Genomic DNA, 24,675 nt, shown 5'->3' on the forward strand with positions numbered 1-24,675 from the left:
TAATAGATTTTTTTTTTTTATCTTATGTGGATCTTGTGGTGTTGGCTGATTTCTCACATTTCCTCTATCGTATATCACATGGAAGTTATTCTCTCTTGTTAATGGAGAACTCTCCTTTACATGACCTTCTTAAATGCCCAGCAGGTGTTGCAGACAGGAACAATTTCAGTGATCTGCATGAGCAACTTCACTTAACTCATATTCAATAGAATGAATGATTTCATACGATCTCTGTGTAAATACTACCAACTGGTCTTTGTTACTAGAAGACAGCATAAATTGATTAAATGGAGATTAGTCAACTTTTTTCTAATGTCTTGTGGAAGCACTACTCTTTTTATCTTTGGGAGTACAACACTGAAACAACAACAAGGCTTCTGTGAGAGGCCCCAGTATCAGTATGGTATAAATATGGACCCAGCTTTAATGTCAGAAAATGTAAATCAGTGCAGTTTTTTAACCCTGACAAAATATCCACTATACTATTACTACCATTAGTAGAGCACTGCATTGCTGGAATATAAATTTAACTAACGAGATGCAGCATTTCCACTATGAAAGATTACGCTAAACCTTAGCAATTGAGCTTGCTAACTGGGGGAATTTTTATCGATTTTAAACACTAGAAAAATATCTGTAACAAATTTTTTGTACAAGACAAATAATGAGCGCATGCAGGCCCACCACCCGCAGGAGGCTTGCTGCCTGCACATTAAAGTTTTTGTCAACAGGGTTGTTTACTTGCGCCTTTGGGCCGCAAACAGGTTGTGACTGTGGTTTACGCTGTAGCCAGCCTTCTCGGAGTCCCTGGCTTTAATGGTCAGGTGGGCAATGGGGCAGTGAGACCTGGAGAGGTGTGATTGTATTTAATTTTGTAAATACAATTTTTTACTGGCTAGCTGCACTGAAAAAAGAGAATCCACCTGTTTGCTGTAATGCCCAGGTTTTTAGAGCACTTTATAAATGAGGTTTGTGTGGAGAAGAATCTGTTTAAGTTGAGAGTCTTGATTTTTCCTTGTTGGGTCAGGTGAACAGACTCAGTGGCACAATCAGCTGGCAGAGCAGATGTCCACAAGATATGGTGAGCACTATTTTATGCAATAAAAGTCTTTTTCCCAAGCACATACAAACACTTTATACATTCAGATTACCATATATGTCACAACACAAACATAACTAAATTTCTTACTGAACCATGTTAGGAATCCTAACATCCATCAGCAGGTCTTTAGGGACAATAGGTTGATGTGTGTGTGACAGACCAAAAAAAAAAAAGAAGCCTCCAGAGAAGAGATGACATACTTTTTGGAGGCCTTATTCACATGCTTGGTTAAGAATTTCTTATCTCACTCTGTCTTACTGAGTGGATTACTTCATAATTAAAGGGAGGAGAATTGAAGCCCAAATGTAAATAAAGGAGACTTTGTAGAGTAGTGTTCCATGTTTCAAATTAACCTTGCATGTCCACTTTAAAGACTTTCTTTTGCTAACAAGTTGCCCCTATTGGTCTTTAGAAAGAGATGTTTAGGACATTAATTGTATTTACTTTTGAATCTACAACCACCTTAATATACACTTATTTTATTCACTAGCATTTCCCTAACACCAGGTTGCATTTTGACATAAGAAATCAACCCGGCTTCTCTATCAAGAACATTAAGAAAATGCATCCCTGAAGCCTTGCACTTAGCCTAGCAGTGTTTCCATAACATAAACTTTTTGTCACTGCGATGACAACGGCAGTTTGAAATAAATGGGAAATCAAAAAGTTGCCACAGCCATTATGAAAGAAAGAGTTTTAATTTTGTTCATTTCTGTCTTTTTCAAACAATGTCTTTTTCAGACTTCCCCCTTCAAATAGAACAAACAATGGCTACGACTTGAGAAACATTCTTTTATTATAAATAGAGGCTTTGTATAAAAAGTGCATGCGTTAGTTAAACCATGGCATTTAAACATATCACAACCAAAACCTGCCAACCAGTTAGTCAAAAACAGTGACAGCATCATCTCAAAATGCACGTCAATGGACACACAACATCAGACAAAATCAGAATTTTCACAACCACTTTTAAGTTGTTTTTGTTGTCAACATACAATTAGCAACAAACACAGTTGGTCCCCACAATGTTTTTCAGAAGATTTTTTAAAAATTTATTTAAACAAAAATTTTGCTTGAGTCTCCAGTTACCATCTTCTCGTTTCCTTAATGGTTTTCGGATGGATTTTACTTCTGATTATCATAGGTTTTTTGCTCCGCTGAGGTCTGTTCCCTGCTGTCTGAAAACAGAAAAAACCAAACAAACAAAAAACCTCCACAGATTTCCTCTGATCTTGAAATTGTTCAGAGTACCTCGTTTCTGTCATAGCCTGTGGTGGTGTCCTTTCCTCAAAATCTGACAAAAAATGTGCATATTAAATGTCCCAAAAGGTCTTTGTGCCAAAGTTGTTATATCTTCACATGGCATGGTTGGTGTAGCTCACATAGGTCGTTTTTGGAGGTGGCACTAACAAAAGGATAGAAAACAGCAGGTTTATGAGTTGAGATATTAGAACAGCAACAGACAACTCTCACTCTTCTCTATTGGTATTTTTTTGTCTCTTATGGTTACATCAGTCTTGTTTAGCCACAGTTCCGCTGTATATACCTATATGGTAAGATTATGATTACAATAATTCTAACATAATTCTTGGATTCTGCTGAAGGAGACCATGAGTTGTGGCTGAAACAAGCAAAAAAATGACTGATTATTATATTCGGTATACCACCTTAATTCTTATTTCTCTTGGAAAAACTGCAAATTGAATGTTTATTACTTCTGCAGGATAAAAGACAACCTCTTTTATGTGTAAGAACATCAGCCTTCTATAAGGCAGAGAAATTAAAAGTGATGTGGAAGCTCCTGCTTGTTAAATAAAGAAGAGCAATTCAGTCAGTACATCTCGAATGAGTAAACAATCTGACGTCTCATGAATTTCTGCTGATGGACTAAGAAGTAGCTTTGAAGTGTAACTCTGAGCTATAAGCAGTTTTGACTTCAAATCCAGTCTCAGGTGACGTCTAAATAAACTCCAGCCACTTCATGTTAAATGCTTATTACTGAAGAGAAGAAAGAAACTCATTCTGCCTCTGACATCACCTCATTAACAAAATATATATTTTCTTGCACATCTGTCCTTTCCATCTGATTCTAACAATAATACTTTTACCATAATTTAAAGGATAATGTTTAGCTTTAACTAGATCATCTTGTTCCCCGTCTCTTCCTGATCTTTTAATGCCAGCTATCCAACATCTCCTGGTCGCACTCACCACTAGCTTCCATACCCTCGCAAAGCTCAGTCTTCACTTCGCCGTTGGGCCGCTCAGCTGCCAGGTGTGACAACTTGCTGGTCATAGTGGCAGCGGTGACAATGGCCTTGAAGCTGCGTTTACGTTTGGGGACGTTCCGCTCGGGGTGGAAGATGATGATGTACACCTTTGGCATATAGAGCATGCCCAGAGAGACAGAAGCACTGAGGCTCAGAGACACTGTCAGTGTGGCCGTCTGGATGTACATCTGTGGATAAGACAGAAGGAATGACTGGTTGAGAATAAGATTCAAAGAGGCAGTAAAATGACCAAGACATCGACCTCCTAATAAAGCTAAACTACGGTGCAAAGAAACTATGAAACATCTGGTGCTTTTAGTGACCTATAATAATTCCAAGGATTTAGCATACAGTCATATAAAATGAAGTTTTCTCTTTTGCAATTCATTTCACTAAAGTAGCTACGTTTAAACAAAGTTTATATTAAAAATGGATGTTTAATTTCAGTGATCTAGTAGCTCATCCAGCTCATAACCATTCAATTCAGAGATTAATGTCATGTGTTAAATACAGAAAGAATTTGATCTGATTTTTTGTTATTTATTGGCTGTATTGCACAAACCAATGAGAAGCCAAGAAGGCACGCAAAAAGTAACATCCAGGACAAATTAATCTAATTCAACACTAGATTAAAGTGTTTGTATTATGTATTATGAGTAAGTAAGTAGTTACTGTAGTAACTGTCATTATTGTCCCCTGTTTCTCTCTGTTCACTGACAAATCAAATTCTTCTGATCCTCACAGTTTTGGCTGTAGAGTCAGGATAGGAGGAAAAGGTGTTAATTGCGCTACCATCCCCTCAAGGACCATTTGAAGAATAAAAGACACCCCAGGAATAAGTTTTTTTAGAAGAGCTAATTGTTCTGGCTGTTATAATAGATATTTTTCCCAAGGCCTTTTCTATACAGCCTCACAGTGCGGCCTGTTATTAGAATAATTTCATAGACCATATTTTCTTATTTATTATATGGGTTAAACTTAAACATGATTTTAACATACCTGATTCTATTCTGATCAGTATTAAACAATATTTAACTATTAGCAAAATTACATATGAATTGTGATTCCGTGTAACCATTAGACTACCATTTCTTTTTTTCAAAATCATGTATAACAATGGATTGGCAACATTTCTTATCTTTTTCACATTTTTATTTTGATTTGTCTTTGATTGAGAATAAAGGGGATTTACTACTAGCAAATAAGGAATAGCACTATTTTAGCACTCTGATCATTTTAACAGATAAGGCTGGATGTTGAAACCTTTCACCACCTCTCAGATGTGATGACAGGGGAAAGTCAGGGGGACTTCAATCTCTCTCTTGCCCACTTCTCTCGACAGTACTTAGTTATTCTCAGGACTGCATTGACTCCTGTGAAAATGTTCTTTTTCACATAATGTATGTTTCATGCTCATATGCAAAAAATAGCCAAAGCGTCCAATGATGATGTCAGTGTATGTAGAAGTATTGCTGAATGACGATGAAGAAACTCACGCTTCAGAGTGGTGTAAATAGTTTTTCTACTTGTTGAACTGTATGATGTCAGTGAAAGGTGATATCTTTAATATAAGACCTCAGTCACACAGGCATAGAGATGGCTGCCAGGGAGACGTGTGTAATCCTTGACTAGTTGAAAAATGAGGTGAAGATGTTAGAGGGTGCTGGCTGTTGCTCTGTGAAATCAGTTGGAACAAGGGCACTCTTTGTGTTTACTTGGTTGCTCACTAGGTTGCTGCATTGACCTGTGTTCTGGCATTAGCTGCACTGAAGCAGTCAACTTTTCTCTAACTAAACACTAACTGGAAGAAACCAGAGGCTGTTCAGCTTCAAACTAAAAGCCTTATTGGTTTAAGTGATAAGGCATACATTTTACTTTGAATGGGAATTCTTCAGTTTCACAACTGCTTAATAATTAGTCGTTGAGTAGTTGCAGACATGTTGTCATCTCCTTGCAAACAACAAGTGACAGTGACCAAGTCAATAGTACGTTTTTTGATGTAGCATCCTTTTTGCAACCAATTCCACCCAGCAACAAACAACCTGAGAGTGGATAAACTGGTTGAAATACATAAGATAAATAAAAATTATTTTGAACTGCTAAGAAGCTTCTCTACTAGCGACAATAAAAACATGGAGCTGAAAATGAAAATTATGAGTGAAGTAAGTAGCATGCAAAGTTAAACATACACAATACTAACTTAAACAAGACTTGTGCTTCTAAAACTTTGGCCAGAAGGGGTGAAAGAAACAAAAACCTATCTGGTTTTATTGTGAAAATGTACAAAATGTACAGAAAATATACAAAAACCAAACAATGAATTATTTTGCACCAGAGAGTACTAATTTTGAGTCAGCTATTGAGAAAAACAGTAACTTCTGTACATTCAGGTGGATTTTATGCAGCAGAGACATGAGCTGTTGCATGAATAAAATAGGGATAGCTGAGCAGGAAAACCAGTGCAAGTGAAACAATGAAGTCACAGATCAGGTGGATATCACTGCAGCAAATATTCTCCAACTGCTTTAACTGAACCAAAATGAAACTTAGCATCATTTAGCATCGGGTTTAAATGGAGAGCATCTTTGTGGTCTCAACTGAAACAGGAAGTTTTAAAGTGTTTGTCTTCTCTGTCAGCTGACAGTTGTGCTGCAGTCTGTTTTGGGATGAAAACCAACTGCCTGATGCAGCAAGGAAATTGTCTACTCAGTTAAGAGAGTGAAAGAGAGAGAGAACAGTTTTCAACCTGACTCAAGCCCACGCACAACACACACACACACACACACACGCACACGTGCGCACACACACACCACACATGCACACACACACACACACACACACACACACACACACACACACACACACACGTGGGGAGCTCAACCAGGCACCAAAAAGCTCATACCTGCCTTGCAACATCTGTCACAGCACACCTTCGCTCATGCTCCCAAAACAGAACGCCACCTGCTGTTACGGACTGTTTTGACACCAACTTCATTACCATGACAACCGCCTCAAGGAAGCACAGCCAGGTTAATGGCCCTTTTAACCGACTGTTAAATTGACAGCTGGATTCCTCAGTGGTGCTCTGCTCAGCCACCAGGAAAGAGAGGAAGTAAAGGGGAGGAAGGAACATTGGCGACAGATGGTGAGTTCCGTATTTAAAAGCCCAAAACAAGTAGGTGGCAGGGATTCCAGTGATGCATTAAGGAATCGTTATGAAAATGCACGACACAATTAAAGTATAGGGAAAAACAAGTTCTTAAGTAATTTATGTGGCTTCTTAGATATAAACTGTTACTATAAAACCAGTGTTTGAAGGTCACAGTAGTCTAATAATAAGTGTTAGGAAACATAGAGAAGAAAGGTAAGCCAGCAGCGTACTCATAGTTACACACTGGTTTTTAAAGGAACATTTTAACGTGAAATGGTATGACAACTATACCCTCAAATATAGTCTTAGTCTACCAAACTTCAGATTTGTGCAAAAAGGATATAGGTTATCCTATAGGTTATCCTATATAACAGAAATAGCCAATTTTCAGGATCAAATGCTCAATGAGTTTTTCAAATCAAACTGAACTTGAGGTGCTGAACGGTAGAAAGGTCTCAAATTCTTTAAAAACTCCAAAAAAAGTGATGAGTGTAGTATTTCTTGTTGTTGATAAGATCAATTGTAGCATTTGGACAAAAGAGGTCTTACAAGTTGAGCAGATTTAGAAGTTAGCAGTAAGCTACATAGTTAACATCCTAAAGACCTTACTGTTTGCAGGTCATCTACTAATAGGAAGGTTAGTTGTTGACTGCTCCAGGCTGCATGCCAAAGTATTCTTAGATATGATACTCAACCCTGTTGTTCTCCAATATGTTCATTGGAAGATGTGTGAATGGGAGAATGAGGCATGTTACATAAGGGTCTTTGAGTTTTCAAACCAGAGTAGAAAAACTCTACATAAGAACCAGTCCATTCACCACTGCTATTACTTTGGATTTTGGAGTATCTGTGAAATCATGCTAGTTCACATGATCTGCCACTCCAATGGCAAACTACAGATACATTCCTAAGCTATTTCCACACTGGAAGTAATTTGCTTGTCGCACATTGCTTTGAAGCTGAAGGCCGGTCACATACAGACAGTCCTGACTCCAGCTACCTGGGTAGCATTGTAATGTACTATACCATACATGCCATACCAACTTCATTTTTAAAGCACTTTGGGCATTTTCTTTGGCCTTCAGACAATAACTCTGATTGCTACAGTGCCGGACAGGACAGGCAAAAAAAAAAGCACTTTAGCAAAAAGTAGAAATTAACACCAATTAAAAAAAACTATAATAAAAACAAAAACAAGCAACTATAAAACAACAAAACAAAATCGAAACAAGTAAGATCAATGTCTCATGCTGGGTTGAAAAGCCAGAGAGTTTTAAGATTAGTTTCAAAATGGACAATGTAGGTGATTGTCTAATGTGCAAAGACAATTTATTCTATAATCTGGGGTCAACAAAAGAAAATACCCTCCAAACCTCTGCTTTTTGTGCACGTATGAGCAGCTGGTCAGATTACTTGACCTTGGACATGTATGTGTGTATGTGTATGAGTAAAGCAGCTCAGAGAGGTACCACAGGGCAAAACTATTTAAGGATTTAAATAATTTAAGGATTTAAAAACAAAAGAACTTGAGGAGGGATTCTAAAGTGCACAGGCAGCCAATGGAGTGTGGCCATAATAGGCTTAAGGTTCACTTCTCTACACCCTGCAGTCAAAAGCGGCATTTTGAACCAACTGGAGATGTGAGAGGGAAAACTGTCTAACTCCAACATAACCTCCTGAGGCCCTGCCTATTCATGTCCTCTGTATGGACATTTGTCTTTGGTCAATATCTTGTGACTTATTTGAGGTATCTTACTAAGTCCTGATGTATTAAATAGAGGACATCTTGGGCTTTCCACTGATATCTCATGTGTTTGAGTAGCCTCTTTTAGCTCCAAAAAGGCAGCAAATCGTAAATAACGTTAAATGGGAATATTCTTTTTTCCTTGGTTTATATAGCACATTACAGTAATCCCACTGAGACATAATGCCACATTACGGGGTCTGGGACCCAGTGTTTTGTGTTTCTTGATTAACTGATATTCTTTGTTTTAGTGTTATTCATGGTTTTGGTTCTCTTTATTGAGCTCTGTGTGTTATAGGTTTTTTTTCTTAGTTTTTCTTTGGACATTGGCTCCTTTTTCACTCATTTTAAATCCAGTCCAGAGGTATGCCTTTTTGTTAGGCCACTTAACTCACTGTCTTTCCATGCTTCAATGAATCATTAAAGCATGAAAGGACAGTGAACAAGTATTGTATTTACACATAGCAGAAAAATTAGAAAACATTTTAATTCTATCTTTAGTTACAGCCTGGTGAATCTAAGAAAATAACAAAGATAACGAATTTATCTTGAAAGACATAAAATAGCATTCTTGCACCAACAAAGAACTATTAGCCAAAACTGGGCATATCTCACTATATTTCCCATTTTTCAACCAAAATATAATTAAATAAAAGGTGACTCATGGTAAAATGGCCTATAATTTCAGATGATGAGGTCAGTAGATATGCAAGCAGATCCTGTAAACCAACAGCAAAAGCTCTAAGCTCTCTGTTTCAAACTGTGTTTTTTTTATGGTGGATTGGAGATATCCTTATGATCATCTCAGGCACAGAACACAGAAGTCACACTTACCTGGTATTCTGTCATTTTGTTTTTAAGTTGAAATAAAGGCAGGTGGAAAAAGAGCTTGTTACATTCAGTGGATGAACTAACAAGTTTTTATCTAAGCTAAGATATATTATGATTTTCTATGAACTTGTCTTGTGTCATTTGTCATTTGCCTACACACAGTATGTGTGAGAGGATATTTAGATGTTGCTGATTTGTTTAGTTTCTATTTGGAAACGCTGTTAGATGGGTAAATATTACATAAATATGAAGGTGAATTATGCTGATGTGCACCCACCCGCTCTGCTGACTGTGCTGTGCCAAAGAAGATAGGGATGAAGGCAAGCCAGATAATACAGGTGGTGTACATTGTAAATCCAATGGGTTTGGCTTCATTGAAGGTCTCTGGCACACTTCGGGTCTTGATAGCATAAACAGTGCATGTGACCATCAAGAGAATGCTATATCCCAAGGAGCAGATAAGTGATAGGTCAGAAATGTCACACTTCAGGACACCCCGTGCATTCTCAGGATCCTGTGTGCGCTGCTCCCCGTAGTCCACAAAGGTATGTGGTGGGTCAGCGGCAAACCACAGGAGGACACCCAGAAGCTGAACTGAGATGAGTGAGAAAGTAATAACTAGCTGCGAGGCTGGCGAGATGAAGCGTGGTGCTGTCACTGCCTTCTTTCCCTGTTCGAAGATGCGGTGGATACGGTTAGTCTTGGTGAGCAGCGCGGCATAACTGAAGCACATTCCAAGGCCCAGGAAAATGCGGCGGAAGGAGCAGACGACAATATCAGGAGCAGCAATCATGGGGAAGGTGATGATATAACACAGGAAAATACCTGTCAGCAGGACATAGCTCACTTCCCGACCTGAGGCACGCACGATGGGTGTGTCATTGTAGCGAATAAAGGTGACGATGATGAAGGTTGTAGCGATAATGCCTAGGACAGAGATGAAGACAGGCACCACTGCCCAGGGTGAGTGCCACTCAAGCTTGATGATGGGGATTGGTTGGCAGCCAGTACGGTTTTGGTTGGGTCTCTTCTCGTAGGAACAGAGCTCGCAGGTGAACTCACTGGCCTGGAAGTGGTATCCCTCGCAGCGCTCACAATGCCAGCAACACGGCACACCCTTTACTACTTTCTTCCTCTCACCAGTGCGGCAGGGCAGGCTGCATACTGAAGCCGGAAGGGACAAGTCCCCAGTTGCCCACTGTAAGGCCTCCATCTAAAGAGAAGGAATAGGAAACTAAGCACTCTGTACCATCATAGTTGGGTCTAAATCAAAGTTGAAATATATTATAGAATTGCACACAGCAACAGGTTTTAGATAGAGCTAAACAGAGCAAAATCAAATAAAATACTGATTCTTCACACTGCCACAGTGTGAAGAATCAAATTGAGAAACACAAAACTGTTTCTTTTCGCTTGACTGGGGAGCATATTTGTTATTTTCATGTTTTATACCCCTTGCAAGTTAGCGGCCCTTACATTTAGATGCAACTGATTGGTCCAGTGCCCGATGACCTTGTACTCTGCCACCGACCTGTTGTTGATCTGATATTGGAAGATGTCATAGCGTCCGGGAGCATCCCCATTCTCATTAAAGATGACCGGAGTCCCTGCACTTCCTGAACAAAGCAACAAAGCAACAAAAAAGAGCAGAACAATCTGTTTTCAGAAATTGATGGAAAAGAAGAAGAAACACAAGATAACGAGTTATCCTAATATGTGGAAGGAGAGGTAAATGTGGAAAGAGAGAGATGTCAGATTAAATTTAAAAAAGGGGTATTGATAAAAAAGTGCTAGAAAATACTCAAGTTTAAAATTAAAACTGTATATTTATTTTATAACTTATATGCATGTTTTAAGGAATTTGGAGTTTAATGTTCTCCAGATGTCCTGATTGATGATTTGCTGATGCTCACAAAGTAATCTATTGTAACAGGAATTCGAATACCACTAATTATTAGCAAAAATTAAACTAAAATCTTAGTAGCCTATTTTTATGTCAAAAGATTTTGTTTAATCAAATGTAATTAATCTAATTCTTGAGTGCAAATCACTGGAGGTCACCGTCTGATGAAGCCAACAGAACAACATCATCAACAAAAAGAAAAAATGCAATCTTGAGAGGACTATACCATTTGGCTATGCCTAGATATTCTATCCATAAAAACTATGAACAGAATCAAAACAAAGAGCAGTCCCCTCTGCCAGACATTCCCAGCACGCCCTCACTATACGTTTGGGTACACCGGGTCTGTCCAGCATCTTGCCTGACCACCTAATCCAACTCACCACCAGGTGGTAATTAGTTGACGGCTCAGCACCTCTCTTCACCTGAGTGTCTAAGACATACAGCTGCAGATCTGCAGAGCTGCCGTCAGTCCTTCAGACAAATGATGTTCTCCGGGGGACCATCAAACTCAGACTTACATTGTACATAGTCCACCGGATTTCCAGACAAAGAAGCGTGATTTGTCACTCTCAAGAGTAAGTCCCCAGTGGTTTAGAGTCTAATGGCATTGTGCTTTACAACACTGCACCACTTTGCATTGTGCTTGGTCATGTAAGGTTTGGATGCAGCTGCTGGGCCATGAAAACCTTTTCCATGAACCTCTTTATACACTGTTTTGGAGCTAATCTGAAGGCTACGTGAAGTTTGGAGGTTTATAGCGACTGACTTTGGAGATTGTACCTCAGCATCCACTGACCCTATTCTGTTATTTTGCAGGCCAATTCATAGCTGAGTTGTTGCCATTCATAGTTGTTTGTAATATGAATATAAAAGTATAAAGAAAAAAAACTGTTTTGACTGGCATATTAAAGCACAATTTGTAAACCCAAATGCTAGATGCCAGTGTTTATACATAAGGAAGAGCATTCAGAGTCTTGGTTAATCTTGCTAAACTCCTAAATGGATTCATTCTATTTTTCTTTCAGCTGCTATATTTACTGTATTGTGGTGTTAGCATACAGTTGAGCTGGATTACTTGCTGTGGGGTAAATAATACCGGGGACTCGAGGCACATTAGTTTAGATGTGGAATAAGGATGGGCAGAAGATAGAAGCTAATTTGCAGAACATCAACAACAAAAGAATTCACATTCATAATAAAGTGAGTGGGTGGCAGTTTGATTCGATGCTGCCCTGATTTCTTTCTTCAGCATGAATAAAAGTAGTCCAAAACACATCACTATGGAGATGAATCAGCACAGCTTGCCTCAAGATGTACAAACTCCCCTCCACCACCTCCTATCTCCTACCCCACTTCACTTCACTTCACTTCACAGACTCTGCATTGATACAGAATTAACATCCTGACTTCACATCACTTCAAAACATGATAATCACAATAACTCACTGGGGACACATGCTGAATCTATGTCATTTAACACAATAAGAAGAAACACACAACAAATAAACATTCTGTGAACAAACAAAAACAACTTGTTCTATTGGTTACAAATCAAATAAGACCGTTTTAATACTAGAATGTTGGGTCCAGATTGGTTTTATATGAGTTTTGGTAAGTTTTTATCAAGTGACAACTAACTAAGGTTTTAGATCTCAGCATTTAGCTATTACTTTGAATCAGGTATACCTGTAATGGCGGAAAGTTCAAAATTGTTGATGTATCAGCTCTATTATACATTCAATAGAAATCAGTCCATCATATCAACACCAAAGTGTTGATGGGCATTGACACATGTAACAAGATTGTTTTTTAATAAATTCATCTCTGGAGAATTTGACCATAAATGTTCATTAAAGAGGTCAGACAGCAACAGACCTGATATTTTATTAACTCTCCTGTTCAACCTGGATCCAACAGGACCACATTTTTTAGTACGCTGCCAGGAAGCACAGTGCAGCAAGGTCTCTGGATTTTATGGAACCGCTACAGCTGAAGCTTGCCAGGTCGTCCATTCATCTGCGTGATAATGACTCTGAACCTACATATTCACTCTGCTCGTATTTCTACATCCTTGCTCTGACTCTAATGTGTACTCGTCTGCAGCTTTCACATTTGTTCTGCTACCTTCACGCGACATCCTGAACCACATCCACTTCAGGGATGCCCATGGCTCAGGTGGTAAAGCAGGATGACCACTAATCACTGATCAGCTTAACCTGTTTTTTCCTGTTAGTCTTTTCAGATGTCATGAGCAAAGCAGAGTATAACGCATTGTATTTTAGCTTATTAAAACTGAAGAGAAGCTGATGTCTGTCTCAACAACGTCTGTTGTTGAGATTAAAAGTCCACTAAAACAGCTGAATTATTTGTTTCCTCCTTATGCCTTGCTTTGCACTTTTTTGTGAAATCACAGCAGGAAATGCACTTGTCACATATTCATCAGTTCACTCACTTAAAACATCTCCTCATCCCTCCCCAATCCAATCTGATAGCTGCTCCACAGGGTCAGTCACACTGCTTTAAAACATCAGAAAGGTCTTACTGATTTTTAACAAGCATCCAATTTCCAAGTAAATCTGAGGGAATCTCCCTGACCTCTCCCTCTTTCTCCCTCACCCACTGCTCTACTTTGTTTAGCTAAGCGTGTTCAAACAGAACATTGGTACAAAGGCCTCATACAGATGGCTACATTGCACTGAGCGCTAACATTAGGACAAGTTTTCCGATTAGCCTTCTGACGCTCCTCTAAAAATAAGCACGATGAGCAGACGGCTGAATTGGCAATTAGCCCTCTGGCTTCTGCCTGGCCACAAAACACCACTTTGTCCTGGATTGTAGCATGGATAGGCAGCACTGCATACATGGAATTATGACTAACCACTCTCCAATATGTTAAGAGATGTGAAGCATGAAGAAAAACATAGAGGGAGATCAAATTTGATTCATGTCAGTTCAGCTGAGTATACTGCTAACAAAATCATACCTGAAAGCCTCAGACATGTGTGACATGAGTGTTTGTGTGTGTCTATACTGCAATAACAAGAAACTCAATGAGGCACAAAGCACACATGGGCCATATACTGGTGAGCCAGGATTAATTGGTGGTGCATAATTGATGCTGCAAAGCTAAGCTGAGTTGATGTTTTCAGAGGCTGCAGATTAATTCACAGTTAACTTATTCAGTTCAACACTTAGGATTGCCAATTTGGGGCTTGACCAACAGCTTAAAGATGCAAAAAGATTTAATTTAGATTTAAAGATTTAACAAATTTTAATTAGATGAAACAGAACAGTACCTTAACCAGATAAAAGTTGGAAATATTTGCTTCATCACTGAACTGACTGGTTTATGTTTAACAGGTTTAGTTAAACTGATATTACCCATGTAAACCTGTCTGAAATGACATCTACAAGTTTTCTGAAGTTTTCTGAGTCCCCTCCTCGATCACCGTCAAGCCATGGAGAAGGCGTGTTCTCGATAGTCTGGGGCACAACCTCAGAAGATCACCGGCACCAGTTCAAGGGGTGCTCGATCGAGGCAAAGGATCACCCCGTCGCCAATGCTCAGAGGGTCAGGGATGCAGCAGCCAGGCGGATGCAGCCAGGCCCTGGGGAGGAGGAAAGGTGGCTGTTGGAGCTTATTGTCTTGAAACAGCTCAGCAGGTAGGTACAGTTGCCAGTGGAAATGAACCAGTGCTGGCCGGAAAAGGCTCCTCAGTCCACCTCCGGTGTCACAGACTGCCACGGAGCCTTACTAACTCATTTTTATCTGTTTCCCCTCCTCAGGTGCTGGTGGCTACAGGCCCTTCGCGCAGTTCATGGGGAGTCACACAGATGCTGGGGCAGGAGTGCTGGAGGTGGGGGTGTCTGGGATATCTCTGCAGGGAGTGCTCACTGATAGAGGTGGGGCAGGTGTTTTACATCTTCAGCATCCCAGCATGTTCCCCCGGTCTGGGAGGGACATGCAATGTTGAACCCGAGAAATTTTTGGAGGTATAGCGTGTGGAGATTCTTTGTGTGCACGGGGATGTTGGGGGCAGTTGTTAAAAGCTGATGGGAACTAATATTCCAGGTGGCTCATAAAAACCCTATGGCTGGAAATACTCTGGAGGAAATAACGGCAACATTTTATGGGTGGGCATCCAGGGAGAGGCTCGCTGATAGTGCACATCCTGCCCAGAATGTCAGCTGGTGGGCCAGCAGCCATTGCGCCTTTGCACTCAACCTTTAGTAAATGTCCATTGTGCATTGGCACCTCAGTGCTGCATCACTGCAAAAGGTGTAGCACAGGTGCTGTTTCAGGTCATCTCTCCAAGTCCTGAAAGAGATACTAACTGACCAGGGCACCTTGTTCATGTGTCGCACATTAAAAGAGCCATATGAATTTCTGGGTGTTAAATCTGTTCGGACCAGCATCTATCACCCTCAGACTGATCATCTTACTAAGACATTAAAATCCATGATTTGTAAGTTCATTACGAATCATGAGGTGGCTGTAGCTCAGGATGTAGGTCAGGTCATCTACAAACTGGAAGGTTGGTGGTTTGATCTGCAAGCCAAATATCCTTCGGCAAGATAAGTTCCGGAAGTTGCTCTTATGAATGTATGTGATTGTTAGACAGAAAGCATTTAGGTAGAAAAAGAAGAGACAAAAGTGCTTGTGGGTGTGAATAGGTGAATGAGGTATTAGTATATTATAGGGCTATATGGTATAAAGAGCTTTGAGTACTCAGAGTAGAAAAGCACTGTTTAAGAACCAGTCCACCCATGAGGAAATGGGACCACTGGTTAGCCCCTATTTTGCTGGCTGTATGAGAGGTGCCCAAGGTGGTCCAGTTGGCCAGGTCTACTATTGGCCAGGTCTCTCTTGGAAATGAGATTTAAATCGCAATGAGACTTTTCACCTGGATAAATAAAGCATGAGTTGAAGCCACCATGTTGTCCTGCTGTTTTGAATACAGTGGCCATGATGGACACCACTGTTCTGGCTAATCAGACTTTATGTACATGGCTAGAGACCAGCCAAATATGTAATATGTAGTAGTATTGTCGCAGTTACTTATTATCAGCAGATTAGACCCTGCTGTGTCCAGACAGCTGACAATAAGTCAGCTAAACAAGTGGATGGATTTTTTGTCATTATTTTTATCACTCAATTAGATATTTCACAGTACTTTTTTGTAGGTCCTAGCACACACATGGATATGTTGTTTGATTGAAAAACATAAGATAGAAAGACAGTAAGCAATTTAAATATCACTTTCCGTTTGAAGAAAAACAGTTTTTCGCTTTAAGAGAACCTCTGTTCACCTAATGGACATAAATTACTTTACCATGAAATGACATAGTACTTAAAATAACTTAAGGTGTATGTAAAATTACTTAGGTCATACTTAAAACTTCTTAGGCTGTACTTAAAATAATGTATGCCACGCTTAAAATTACTTGCAGTACAATTTGTGTCTTCTTCCCTGTAAAATACTTAGATTTAAGAAAGATTAAGTCACCCCATAATACAGCCTCCACCCCAAAAAGTACAGGGTACCTATGATGTAAGATGGAAAAATATTTGTTTTTCTAGTAATTACCATGAATTTAAAATGTTGTTAAAATTACTTAGACAGCACTTAAAATTACTTAAGGCGTGTATCTCTTTTCCTGTAAAATACCTGAAATTTCAAATAAAGTGCCTTGAAATTACGTGAATTACAGGCTAACTATGCCCTTCGTCATGGATCGCATTATAAAGTGTTACCCTAAAATAACTTTAACATAATAATACTTGATGTTCAAAGTGATGAATTGCAAAACATAAGCAAAGGTTTTATGATAAATGTCCTTAAAAGGGAAACACCAAAACTGGTGCTCAAAAAGATATGTAGATGTACACATAAATGCATTATTTCCTGAATATGCTTTATTGTCCTGAATTTCTCCACTGCTAAATTTTTTCTCTGGGTTTTAATCTAAAAGATGATTGATTTATGTTCCTACCATTAACCTGTTTCTGCTTCTGTCCTTATTTGCCCTAATTTACTGAACATCGTAATGAACTGTTTAGCATTTAAAAATGACATGCAGCCTTCAGTTCAGCCTTCACTGAGCTCAGATTCACTGTTTTGGCCCTAAGGGTGAAATTCACGACTGTTTATTTATGTTTAATTTCTTTGCTTCTGCTGTGGAAATAACAGCAGCCTTGCACATTCATCAGACCCAGTACAGAAAAAATGAGTCCCAGTGAGCTTAGCACAGGGGTCCCCAATCTCAGTCCACGAGGGCCGGTGTCCCTGCAGGTTTTAGATGTGTCCTTGATCCATCACAGCTGATTTGAATGGATAAATTACCTTCTCAACATGTCTTGAAGTTCTCCAGAAGCCTGGTAATGAACTAATCATGTGATTCAGGTGTGTTGACCCAGGGTGAGATCTAAAACCTGCAGGGACACCGGCCCTCGTGGACTGAGATTGGGGACCCCTGGCTTAGCACATCAGCCACAGGATCTGCTATGGTTCCTCCTCTCGCTGTTTCAGATTTGCGTCTCAGCTTTGCAGAAAAGGCAGATAGGAAAATTATTCAACTTAAAACCCTCGTCTTCCAGGCGGGGGCTACCAAGAAGGGAAAAGAGCATTAAGAAGATAGGTGCTATGTAAATTTTGCATAAGAGATCAGCTTCTGTCTTAAAATTTAATTTAGAGGCGGATGTAGGGTAAGGAAGAGATACCAAAAAGAGAGAAAATATTTTTGTTTAAATCCATATAGAAATTTATTGAGCGATCTTATTCGGATTCAGTGTTGTAATATCAGAACACTTATCAGAACAATTATCAGCAAATAAAAATTTTAAACAAATATAAATAAACAGCCATGGTTCAATAGCTTGTGAACTGAAGCAATTGAAGTAAATATATTTTGTTTCAATTTCATATCTCTCTTTGTCAGTTGCTCACATTGTTCAGATACATTTTGGCACTCTCTTCTTTACAGTGTTGCTTTAGTTCACCAAGGTTTGTTTATGCACAGCTCTCTTAAGGTCCTACCACAGCATTTTATATGGGTTCAAGTATTGATTTTGCCTCAACGCTACATCATTGTGTCACTCTAATCATAATTTGGTGCAAATACCCTACAAGGATGAATGCTGCCCCTAGATAATCAGCAAATTATTTGATAAATTTAGGTCTTTGTTAAAAAACAAACACAAACACAAACCAACAAACAATTTAAATGAGCGCAGGCCTAGGTCATTTTACTAAATCTGACTGCAGTATTTGACACAGCTGACCACACTATTCTTCTCAACAGATGCTAGCCTAGGAGGAGGGTTACTCAAATTGTGCTCTTCCTAGTTATTTAACAGAATATTCATTCACTTCGGACAACTTTATCTTAACTGCCCCGACAGGGCTCCTTAGATCTATGTTGATTAATTTATATCACTTGCCACTTGACCATATAACCTAATTACAAACACGTCTTACAATTGATATGTTAGTGACTGCCAGTTGTATGTTTTGTTTAGACCAGGAAAACAGAAAAAGTCTAGACTCTCAGCCTCACTGCCATTAAGGATGAATTACTAATCATTTCTTCCAACTGAACTCCAAGTCCTTTTTATTGTTCCTGATCATATTATTGATTGCGTCACTCTCCACCTTGGACAACGATCGACATCTGAAATCTGCAACAATCTGGGGATTATTTTGGATTCATCAAGCATATGAAAGATTAAAAATAAGGTCAGACTGAGTAACATAAGTGAACACCTTCTCCATACCTTCATGTCCTCCCACCTAGATTATTAGAACTCATTGTACACATGCCTAAATGATGCGACTATGTCCCACTTAGGTACATCATTTAGACATGATGTAAAATTAGTATATCTTTGTACTCATTGTACTGCCATTATACTTCCCTTATTTTGTACAAAACCTAGTATAAAACATGGCAGCAAGATTACTGACAAACACTTTGTCAGGGGTGTCATGTGTGGATGCGAAGAAATGAGGACCCAAACGCTGGACTCACAGGTAGGTGAAGGCTGGTGTTTATTATAACGAGCAGATGAGCTGGACATAAGATGACTGGCTGAACTGAACACACGTACGGAGTAGACAACATTAACATTAACAATGACACGACAATGAACTGGATGAAACTGAAGACTTAAATACACCGGCTGAATAATGACTGATTGGAAACTGGTGACTGAACAGCTGAACACAACTGAACTAATACACAGGGAGTGGAAACAGAATAAACCGAACATGAAACAAACTGAAAATGCTGGGTCAATGACCCAGGAACCCTGACACACTTGGCACAATCAAAAACATTACTCCAGTTCTCACAGAATTACACTGGAGTCCATTCACTGCAGAATCCAATTTAAGATTTTACTGATTACTCTAAAATTAGTCCACAGGTTACAACGTCTTATACCACCCCCAAGCCCCTTACATGGGAGAATCGGTTACAGGTTCCTTACAGTTTCCACAGTCCAGAGAACCTTTGGATGTGGTGGAATGATAGATTTGAATTACAGATAGAATTGTTGGATAGTATCATTATAAAATGGACCAAAATATCTGAAAAATGTTTCCAGCACCCCATTGAATCTGTGTCACAAAAAATTAAAGCAAAAGTGGATCCGGCACAGTGCTAGCAAGGTGTGCCTACCATAGTTTCCAGTGTATTTGAGACTTTGTGTCAAGTTAAAGAATATGAAAAAAATCACATTTTTTAAGAAATTTGTGTGCAATTTAGAGAAAGTTTATCTTGTTATTAAGGTTAGGAAAATAAGTCTATATTATGCGCTTGTGTTTTGTATTCAACAGTTACTTTGGAAGATGAAAACTTCACCTTGAAAAAAGAAAATAACTTGTCACATTTAGCTCCAGCTTTCAGCAGGAGGAAGGAAAATAATAATAATAAAAAATATCTGTGTACTCGAATTTTTGTGCTTTTTAAATGAGAGAAATTCTCTTTATCAAATGATAAAAAGCAAGCCAGCCTTGGCAATAAATGTTGGTTTTAGAACTGAGAAAGGAAAAAAGCAGTTCTGTTAAAGTTTCTGTGAAGTGTGTATAAAAGTAATTCAACTAGAGAGAAAGTTTGTCAGGCTTCTCCACTCTCCAGTTATGTATTCTACTGACTTTAATAGAGCTCAAGTATAAAAATATAGAGCTGCAACTAAGCAGAATAGGTCTTTTTTAAAATTCAAAAATTAATATGTAATCACAATAGCAGAACACATTTAATACTGCAGTAAATAAACTGGTGACAGTAGCCTGCAGTTATGATTACAGTCTCACTTCTCAGTTAACAGTGATATTCTTCTCTTTCATTAATGATCTTTCAGTAATTACTACAATGAAACTTTTCCCACACAAGTAACACCAGTCTGACACCACACCTGTGAATATGCAATGGTACTTCTGGGTATCCTCAGCAGTGCTGAGTCATATCCTCAGCAGTGTTGCAAGTGTGGGATTAAACTCTCATTTTATAGGTCTGGGCAGGTTAACCCAGTCTCACCAAAATATAAACAGATCTTCTCCAAATTGTGTGGTGCCTTTCTGTGATTATGTTTATTGCTCCATATTAATGTGAAAATGTTACCAAATCTTGGATATATAATACAATTGATACATAATACAATCTCATTATTAATGTTTGAAACATTAATAATGAGCTGTCCAGGGAGTACCCCGCCTCCCCCCCTATGACAGCTGGGATAGGCTCCAGCGCCCCCCGCGACCCTGAAAAAGGATAAGTGGAAGCGAATGGATGGATGGATGTTTGAAACACTGAAAAAGTAAAAGTCAATCAGCACTTTTTCTAAAATGATTAAAAAACACAACAGTACAAAAATGCATCATTTTCTATATTTTCTGTGACATTGTCATGATCCTGGGTCTATGACCCAGCGTTTTGAGTTTATTGTTATTATTTTCCAGTTTCTGCTGTTTTGTATTTGTTCTTAGGGTTTGAGTTGTGTTTCTATCATCCCTACCTGTGTCTCTCCTCTGTGTTCTGTTCGTGTCCCCAGTTGGTTGTGTAAAACAGTCTGTGTGTTTCCTGTTTTACTTTGTAGGTTTGTGTCTCGTTATGTCCATTAGTTCCAGCTGTTTCCCCTCCTGTGTGCTATTTCCTGATTACCTGATGTGTGTATTTATACTGCGTCTCTGCTTGTGCTCCTCGTCGCGTCGTCTGTGTTTCTCTGTGAATCTCTGTGTACTCCGCATTATCCCGTGTTTCTCCATGTCTCTCTGCTCCTCGCTCCGTGTCCTCCTTTTTGTATTAGTTTTCCCAGTTTAGGTTTATGTTCGGTTCTGCTCCACACCTTGGTTTTGTGCACTGTAAATAAAACCCACTTGCACCTCCGCCACTGTCTGCTATTGGATCCTCCTTTCTCACCTTCATACGACTGCTGCCCCAGTCATGACAGTACGACGCGACCACAAGATGGATCCAGCGGACTCCCCTTTTGCCTCAGAAGGAAAGTACCTCGCACAGCTGTGGGATTATTGCCGGCGCATAATTCACGCCGTGGATAACTACAAGAGGCTTCCAGAGGTAGTGTTTTTTGACAACTTCTTGTCATCCCCTACCTTCACCGTAACCTTTCTGGACATTAAAGGATTAAAACAAGTGGTATCAGCTCTGAGAACCAGTTTGTGTTTTGAACTGTTTGGCATGGGCAGCCCAGAGCAGGAAGATTCAGCTGCCCTTCTGGAGGCACTCGCCGCTTGGTGTTCTCGGCGTCAGCAGCATTTTTCACCAAGGTTTGTGGCCAAATCACTCGACCCACCTTTAAAGATGAAAAGCTACCCTCGCCGTCATCACCCTGCCACACTTCCTCTCACTCCCGTGGTATTGACGGGAGCGGTTGTCTTTTCCACCCCGCAGCAGGAGCGGCCGCAACAGAGTTCTTCCTCCTTTCCATCAGACACCCCTGCTTCCTCTTCCACAAGGAAGCAACAATCGCGCCGTCGGCGCGCCATCCCGCCACCGGAGTTTGGGACTACAGCGCGCCCGGCTGTGGTGAGTGTAAAGGACACTGATCGGGTTGCTTCTGACTTTGTGACTTCGTACTCAGGGGCTGAGTGTTTTGTGATGGGGGACAGTTCTCCTTGTGATTTCCCTACTTCACCTGCTCCACTTCTGTCAGTGCAACCTGTTCAGCCACCAATTCAGTCAGCAACTCAGCTATCCTCACCACTGGAGTCACTACAACCCATATTTCAGTCTATGGCTCAGTCAGTAGCTCAGTTAATGGCTCAGTCACAGTCTTCACTCACCCCTCCGCAAGAGGCTGTGCCTACACCGCCCATTTTGAACTGTTTTCCGAGCGCTCACTCTAAGCAGAGAGACACACCTGTTCCTCAAACGCTAGCAATGTTAGGGACTCGCTCCAGGGCTTCCCCAGAGGCTAGGTTACAACCTGCAGCTAACTCTGGACCCCTGGAGGCCAAGTTGCCAGCTAAGGACTGCACCCGGCTGTCACTGCCTGAGCAGGGTCAGTGCTCTGTGCAGCTGCAGTTCTCCTCATGTGTGCCAGAGGCGCCCGTGCCTACTGGTTTTGGACCTGTTTTCGCTGGGGGGACCGAGGAGCCCGTCCAGCCCTCACTGTCATCAGCAGCTTCAACTGAGGGGTCTCAGGAACCGCTTCAGCCTGCTGCTTTCGCTGGGGGGACCGAGGAGCCCATCCAGCTACCAACACCGCCTGCAGCGGCTCCATCACCGCCTGCAGCAGCGGCTCCATCACCGTCTGCAGCAGCTTCATCACCGCCTGCAGCAGCAGCTGCAGCAGCTGCTGCAGCAGCTCCACCACCTGCGGCTCCCAAGCCGTCGCCTGCAGCGCCTTCGTCTCCGGCTTTCACGCCGCCGCCTGCAGTGCCTTCGTCTCCGGCTTTCACGCCGCCGTCTGCAGCGCCTTCGTCTCTGCCTTCCATGCCACCGTCTGCAGCGCCTTCGTCTCTGCCTTCTTCCATGCCTGCAGCGTCAGCATCAGCCTCACCCACGCCTGCAGCATCAGCTTTATCCTGGCCTGGGCTAGCTTCAGCTTCATTGGCTTCCGCAGCTGCCACGCTGCTACCCGGTCCTGCCTCGCCTGGCCCGGCCTCTGCATCAGCTTCAGCGTTGCCTGGTGCAGCTTCATCATCCTTGCCTGCGGCTGCAGCTTCATCATCCTTACCTGCAGCGGCAGCTTCACTCACGCCTGCAACAGCAGTCTCACCTTCATCGTCATCGTCGCCTGGTCCAGCTTCAGCTTCGTCTTCGCCTTCGTCTGGTCCAGCCTCCGTGTCTGCATCCTCGCCTGGTCCAGCCTCCGTGTCTGCATCCTCGCCTGGTCCAGCCTCCGTGTCTGCATCCTCGTCTGGTCCAGCCTCCGAGTCTTCTTCCTCGCCTGGTCCAGCTTCCGTGTCTTCTTCCTCGCCTGGTCCAGCCTCCGTGTCTTCTTCCTCGCCTGGTCCAGCCTCCGTGTCTTCTTCCTCGCCTGGTCCAGCCTCATCATCAGCTTCGCCCACGCCTGCAGCGTCCTCATCATCATCAGCAGCTTCGCCCACGCCTGGTCCAGCGTCCTCATCATCATCAGCAGCTTCGCCCACGCCTGGTCCAGCGTCCTCATCATCATCAGCAGCTTCGCCCACGCCTGGTCCAGCGTCCTCATCATCATCAGCAGCTTCGCCCACGCCTGGTCCAGCGTCCTCATCATCATCATCATCAGCTTCGCCCACGCCTGCAGTGTCCTCATCATCATCAGCTTCGCCCACGCCTGGTCCAGCGTCCTCATCATCATCAGCAGCTTCGCCCACGCCTGGTCCAGCGTCCTCATCATCATCAGCAGCTTCGCCCACGCCTGGTCCAGCGTCCTCATCATCATCAGCTTCGCCCACGCCTGCAGCGTCAGCATCAGCTTCGTTGGTTTCCGCAGCTGCCACGCTGCCGCCCGGTCCTGCCTCGCCTGGTCCGGCCTCATCATCCGCTTCGGCTCCGTCTGGTCCAGCCTCGGTGTTTGCATCCTCGTCTGCAGCAGCAGCTTCGGCCTCAGATGCGGCTTCAGCCTCATTCTCCTCCTCATCCTCACCTGGTACTGCTGCTGGCATGCCACCATCCGGTCCGCATTGGGCGCCTCAACATCGCTGGCCATTTTCTAGGCCGCTGGCTGGTTATCATCGCCATCGAGGACGCCCTCCTGAACAGGGTTGTTGCCGCCACTGCCTTCCTCGTGGCCGGCCTCCGGACTTCTGTTGCCGCCACTGGCTTCCGCGTGGCCGGCCTCCGGACTTCCGTTGCCGCCACTGCCTTCTTCAAGGCCTTCCACCTGAACTATGTTTTGGACTCTGCTCCCCTATGACTGTTTGGGATCTTTTGTTTGGGACTCTGGGGCCTCCGTGTTGGTCCTGGTTCGGTCCCTCCGTCCTGGGCCTCCCACCGCCCGCCCGGGCTTGGTGGTTCATTTGTGTTTTGGGGCTGTCGGGTGCCAACCCTTGAGGGGGGGGTACTGTCATGATCCTGGGTCTATGACCCAGCGTTTTGAGTTTATTGTTATTATTTTCCAGTTTCTGCTGTTTTGTATTTGTTCTTAGGGTTTGAGTTGTGTTTCTATCATCCCTACCTGTGTCTCTCCTCTGTGTTCTGTTCGTGTCCCCAGTTGGTTGTGTA

General features: G+C 41.7%; 1 protein-coding gene across 5 annotated transcripts in view; it reads right to left on the bottom strand.

The window, feature by feature from the left end:
* Positions 1 to 1,801: 1,801 nt before the first annotated feature.
* Positions 1,802 to 24,675, bottom strand: part of grm8b (glutamate receptor, metabotropic 8b) — a 109,179-nt gene continuing 86,305 nt past the window's right edge. For all 5 annotated transcript variants that reach the window (XM_019361186.2, XM_005454211.4, XM_003449222.5 and 2 more), the window contains exons 8-11: positions 10,575 to 10,714; positions 9,376 to 10,311; positions 3,314 to 3,560; positions 1,802 to 2,507 (exon numbers count right to left, since the gene is read on the bottom strand). In XM_019361186.2, coding sequence (XP_019216731.1) covers positions 2,458 to 2,507; positions 3,314 to 3,560; positions 9,376 to 10,311; positions 10,575 to 10,714 — 1,373 coding nt within the window. In that variant the 3' untranslated portion in view covers positions 1,802 to 2,457. The remainder of the gene's footprint in view (positions 2,508 to 3,313; positions 3,561 to 9,375; positions 10,312 to 10,574; positions 10,715 to 24,675) is intronic.

The sequence above is a fragment of the Oreochromis niloticus genome, linkage group LG7, assembly GCF_001858045.2.
Source record: "Oreochromis niloticus isolate F11D_XX linkage group LG7, O_niloticus_UMD_NMBU, whole genome shotgun sequence".
In the NCBI taxonomy this organism is placed as follows: Eukaryota; Metazoa; Chordata; class Actinopteri; order Cichliformes; family Cichlidae; genus Oreochromis; species Oreochromis niloticus.